Genomic DNA, 6,000 nt, shown 5'->3' on the forward strand with positions numbered 1-6,000 from the left:
GTCTAAGTCCCCCAAGCACCTTTCCTTGCACTGGTCATTAATTGTTCACTGGCTGTCTTTCCTGCTAATCTGGACTCTCACCTGAGTCTGGGACCTATCAGTTTTGGTCATCTCTGCATCCTTTCCAACATGCACTTGTGAATTCACTATGTATCTGTTGGATGACTCAATGGTTTTTTGAGAGCCTTCCTAGAGGGGGAAGATATGATTGACTTTGGAATAAGCTCAGCAATAAAATGTGTTTTGTGTATTTTCTCTTGTGCCATCAAAACTATCTTTGTTGCCCATCCCATCCTACTCCATGTGTTAAAAACATGAAAAATGCCATAGTGATATTTTATATGGAAAGTCACCTGTGAAAAGATCTTCTTTCAAAATCGGAATATAATATCCCTGATAAAATTTTAACTTATAAGAAAAAGCGTCATTAAAGATGACTCCCACGGTGTATGGGAAATTGTCTAGAAGTATTTTATCCATATATTTTTGATCTGGTGCACCAATGACTCTTCTTCCTGTGAATTGCATGGTGAAAAATAGACACAGAGGATTGTTAGAGTTTCACCAAAATAGACTGTGATATCAAACTTTGTCATCCCATATTTTCCATTGGAATTAACTAAAATCATTTTCCCTTTAAATTAAACTTATCCCGAAAGGCAAAAAGGGAAATTTTTTGTTTTAGATTCTAGAATCAGGAGACATGCATGAGAATTAAATGTTTTCTTTTAATAATGACAGGTATTAGAGCAAGTTTTAGGTATATAAAACTATTTGCCAAGGTAGTATGCATAAGGGAATTGGGATACAGAAATAGAGGTAACCGTAGCAGTTATTATGTGGTCAGAGGACTCCAGATTTTAGATTTACTAAAACAAAGGCACTTCATATGGTCTTTGCCTTATACAGGAACCAAGACCACAAAGTTGACTCTATTTGTAACAGCCAGCAATTTTACCTGTTAGAAATCGAGGATTAAAGAGTAGCTAACCAGACTGCACCCAACTTGCCCATGAGTGAAATGCACATTCTGCTTATATCAGTTACTTAGAAACCTCATTTAGAATGAAGACCTTTAAAGATGCTTACAAATTATACCATATGCAGACAGAATATCTTTAGATTATCCATCCTTAATTTTCATAGTTCTGAAATTAGTGTAGAATAACCATGACCTAATTTCTTTTATTTGTTTTTTCCTCAATTATAAATCTTAATCATTATATTTCCATGTGAAAACACCCACACTCCCCAATAGCCTATTCCTCCTAGGTATTATTCTGAAAATCTGAAATTACAAATCTACTGTTTTATTTAAATTCCAGTAGAAATGTAGGCCTACCTGAAGTATACCCTCAACAAGCTGAAAGGGTTTAAAAGGCTAATTGCTATGAGAGAAAGAAAAAACTGACCAAATTTGTGTGCTATATTGATACCTAGATCATTAGCATAATGGATAACTGTGATTTCAAATTAAAAAGGTACACACTTTTTCAAAAAGATCTAAAATAAAATCAGTAATACTTTTTGGCCACCTACCTTTCAAAAAGGGAGCACGTGCCGTCTTATTCATTATCTGCTGGGTTATGTTGGAGATCGGTGTGTATACAACATCCATAGAAGAGCTATTAAATTTATCTACCCTTCCCAGATCCTGAGGAGGCATTTCAGGAAAATGCACATTTTCTTTTAAATATGAAAATATGCCCATATAAAGTCCTAAAAGTATTGGGAACCCCCATTCCTATATATAAAAAAAAGAGAACACATTTAGATTGTATTCCCTGAAGGAGCTCAGTCAACACCAGAGGACAATTGAAGACAAATTCCAATTTCACCATGTAGTTGGCTTCTCTTTGCTCTCACTCTTAAGAGAAAAGGGAACCCAATGAAAGATCTATATCGAGATAGTTGTCACATATATCATTCTCCAGTACTAGAACAAAACTTTTGCATTAAGTCATGAACTACTGCAGAAGCCAGCCTAGAGCCTAACAGGATGACTAACAGGACTGCAATCCTTATATGCATGGGCAGGTGATTCTAGGGTCTATAAGACACAGAGTATCCCAGATAGAGCTCATGATGGCAAAGAGAAACATTTTTGTCAACTGTCATATCCTTGTATTGGAAGTCAAAGAGAATGAGAAGGGACAAAGTGGAAGAGACTGTCTAGTGGTCCATCAGTATTAGTCACCTCCCCCTGCTTGGTGCAACGCTGGGCCACATCCCTAGCCTCCGGCGATGAAGTGGGACCAAATGCTTGAGTTCTCGCCAGTGGAATGTGGGCAGAGATGATCTGCACTGTTTCCAGGCCTGGCTAATGGAACACTGCACAACCTTCCCTATTCTCTCTGTCTCAGTCCTTCTGCTTCGTGATCTGACTGGCCGCAGAGGATCCAGTGAATGTCTCCAAAGTCTAGGGCGCTGGCAGACTCTCATGATGAAGGAGCCTGGGTCTCTGGGTGACTGTGTGAAGATTCCTCAACCTACCCAACTCGTGTCACTTTCACTGCCACCCTTATTTAGACTGTGAAAAGAGTGAAAAATAAACCTTTGCTGTGTTAAGCATTGAAATTTGGGGATTTAATGCACACTGACAATTAGTGGTGTTACTTGGTCATAATTCTTGGAAATAATCTCTGTGTAGAAAATTCATGGCCTTGAAAATAGGTCCACCCAATTTACAATAAATTCCTCTATTTCTGCTAGACACTATTTTTAATATTTCTTGACTCTAAATTGATTATCCATGACAGCAGCTTTAATAGTTGCTATAACTTACCATACAATTAGATTTTCAGTTATTCTCCTTTTGAAAACAATGAGTAATAGTTGGTCTTTCTAATTCTACATTATTTTTCAGAGACTGCTGTGAGTCTCTCAGTTCAACAAGTATAACTAGAGACAAATTTAAAGTCAATAGATGCAGTCTGCATAGATATAGAGAACAAACTGGTGGTTTCCAGTGGGGAGAGGGAAAGGGGGAGGGACAATATAGGAGTAGGAGAAGAAAAGGGTTATTATAGGATTATATGAAATCATGTGAGGGAAACTTTTTAAAATTGTAAAGCACTACAGAATTTAAAGAGTCTTTCATTCAATAAAAAAAATGTACATCCTTACAGCCCCTTAAAAAACATAAAATAAAATAGATGCAGTCTGTTATTTAAAATATAGAATAAGAGAATCATGAGGCAATGAAATAAAAGCATAATGCTAACTTTGGAAAGAGGTAAATGGTCAAACATACCAATAAGCTCTGTCTTTTCATCCTCCATTTCTTAAGAAGATTCTTGCACAGAAGTGCTTGAGTTTGCTGGTACACACTTTTTTGTTTCATTTGCATTTAGCCTGTTCATTAAACAAAGAGAAAGTAAACGTGGTGGAGTATCAACTAGAAAAATAAGTGTAATAAGGAAAACCTTGATCATATTTTGGGGGAAAATATTTCCTACCTTTAAGAACTGCAAAAAAAAAAGGATTTAAAATATTATTTCAATAATCATGACTGTAAAATTTGACATCAAGTATGCTCACTGTAAACTATTTGGGAGAAGAGTAATGACAGGGAAGTAGAGTGAACTATTATCACAATTTTACAACAATTACAATTACAATGGAAAAGATAGTTTGATTCAGAACCTGTAAGATACTTCCCATTTTTGACATTTTATACCAGAAATTCAACTATATAAACAGAGCAGTTGAATTGTATCTCATCTGAATAATAATAATTTTCTGTTCTTTACATTTGAATAGATATCCCAGAGCTAATCAAATTAACATAAAAATTCTGATTATTTAAACTCATCTAAATAATTAATTATGTTCATTAGAAACAATCCCAAGGAAGTACTTTCTTTTGGTATTTACCTTCCAGATTGAATTGAACAACTTTTATCAAAAGAGTTAGGCCATCAGATAACAATCCAGACTCAAAGGACTTGAAACTTGATTCTGATACACAGGAAGAATAAAACAATTTATGTCAATTTTCTGAATTCAGAAGTCCCTGAATAACTGAGGGAACAAACTACAAAGTAAGGAAAGAAAGAGAGAAAGAAAGAAAGAGAAAGGAAGAAAGAGAGAGAGAAAGAAGGAAGGAAGGAAAGAAAGAAAGAAAGAAAGAAAGAAAGAAAGAAAGAAAGAAAGAAAGAAAGAAAGAAAGATCACACAGGAAATTTTGTCCAAATGTTTGCAAATGAACAGAGAAATTTTTTTTCAGTTTTTATAATATCAAAATTAAATTCTTTTAGATTTGCATATCAAAGTATTCAGACAATTCTCCCTCAGCTAGTACAAAAGCAAATTTTACTATTTTCCTATATTCTACTGTTGTATCTACACAATAAAAGTTGGTTAGGAAGAAACAGAAACATTTTGTCTTCAGGTCTTCAATACAAAACACGTAAGTATTTGGAAACATCTGAAAAATAGATTGATTTTAGCAGTGTTCACCCGTATGTTTGGCATATAGCACAACAAAACAGAGCTTTACTTACTGTCAGGATAATGAGAAAAAAAAGCACGCTGGAAACACTGTCAAAGCACACTTCCTTTTGTCTAAGGCAACAATTAAAATTTCTTTATTGCCACTTCTTCATATATTCTTTAAATGAATGCTTCCTCCCAACAGTTCTTACACAGGCTGGTTTCTGAGAAGGGGTGTAGCCAGAGCAATCTGCACATGATGAACTTGTTCTGTTTTCTGTCTTTTCTTCTCTAAGCCAATTATTCTGCAGGGAAATGACTGTTCCGGGGTTGGTTAGGAATAAAACAAACACTGTGTTTGTTCACTTGGCCTTTTAACTCCAGGGATAAGGGGGGAAATAGTAAACAAGGAAAATGGAATTAGCTCTTCAGACATGATGAGACTAAGATTGGGTAAAGGGCAATAAATGAGTAACTAACCAAACAAAGTAGTTAAATTTGTATGAGAAATCTTTAGCTGTTTTTTTTTTCCACTACTAATGCCTAAATACAACTGCCATTGACATATCTGACTAACTTAGGCACACCCCAGAATGCACTGGAGCTGAGTTTTTTGTTTTGTTTTGTTTTTTGTTTTTGCCTAAAAAAGTTAAGCAATCCATAGCCTGCCTTGGAGAAACACCTACATTGGACAAGTGAAGAATTACGAACAAATTCCTTTCTCCTGCTCCGTTCATCATGGATGTAGGATTTCATAAGCATCTGAACAAAATAAAAGTAAGCAGATCGCTAAGGACTAAAAAAAATAAGAAAAGATTCAGGTCAATTTTTAAACGTGAAGACTAGGAAAAAACTGAAATGTATTTCAATTCGCATTGCACCGTCTATCTCTGTAAAGAGTTACAAACTTCTTGACCTGCCAAAGTAAATCGCAAAACAAGAAATCAAAGTCCTTGAATTGGGAAATCTCAAATATTTGACATGGCTCCCAGTCCACAGATGTTAATAATCATAAAGCTGAGAGATGTTCTGGAGAAAAGAGGTATAATTTTAAAACAAACATTTAAAGTCATGGTATTTTTTATAGACATTTCTCTCCTTGGTAATTAGTTCTGTTTTTAAAAATAGTTAACAGTGAAATAGTACATGTCTTTTACATTAAAAATTGGCAAAAACAAAGTAAAAAGATGTTCTAAATGCCTCTTGGAAGGGGGATGGGGTGGACAGTCATAAAACTGTTAAAATTTTATATCAATAAAAGGTCAATGGCCCAAAGATTCTAAGTTTCTTTTAAATCACCTGAAATATAGTTTTTATAGGTTTTTATTATTTTATTTTATTATTTTATTATTTTATTTATTATTTTATTATTTTATAGGTTTTTATTATAAAAAATATAGGTTTTTATTAATTTTGTTGTTACACTTGTTTTAGACCCTGTAGACTCTATTTTAGGAATCATTTTCACTTTGCCTTTCTTACAATTGCATTAAGATTCACAACTACAATATGAACAATTAGTTAAATATATTTTACTAGTTTTACTTCTTGTCATTATTTCTTGTG

General features: G+C 34.2%; 1 protein-coding gene across 8 annotated transcripts in view; it reads right to left on the reverse strand.

The window, feature by feature from the left end:
- LOC308607970 (ATP-binding cassette sub-family A member 6-like) overlaps positions 1-4,896 on the reverse strand; it is a 60,631-nt gene extending 55,735 nt beyond the window's left edge. For 4 of the 8 annotated variants that reach the window (XR_014014068.1, XM_081220475.1, XM_081220471.1 and 1 more), the window contains exons 1-5: positions 4,506-4,640; positions 3,877-3,960; positions 3,254-3,354; positions 1,540-1,744; positions 354-515 (exon numbers count right to left, since the gene is read on the reverse strand). Coding sequence is in view for 6 of the 8 variants with exons in the window: in XM_081220475.1 (XP_081076601.1) it covers positions 354-515; positions 1,540-1,744; positions 3,254-3,349 (463 nt within the window). In the remaining 2 variants the exon portion in view is untranslated. The other 4 variants (XM_081220474.1, XM_081220473.1, XM_081220472.1 and 1 more) reach the window with 4 other exon arrangements.
- Positions 4,897-6,000: the final 1,104 nt, after the last annotated feature.

The sequence above is a fragment of the Mesoplodon bidens genome (genome assembly GCF_964165515.1).
Source record: "Mesoplodon bidens genome assembly, chromosome: 19".
In the NCBI taxonomy this organism is placed as follows: Eukaryota; Metazoa; Chordata; class Mammalia; order Artiodactyla; family Ziphiidae; genus Mesoplodon; species Mesoplodon bidens.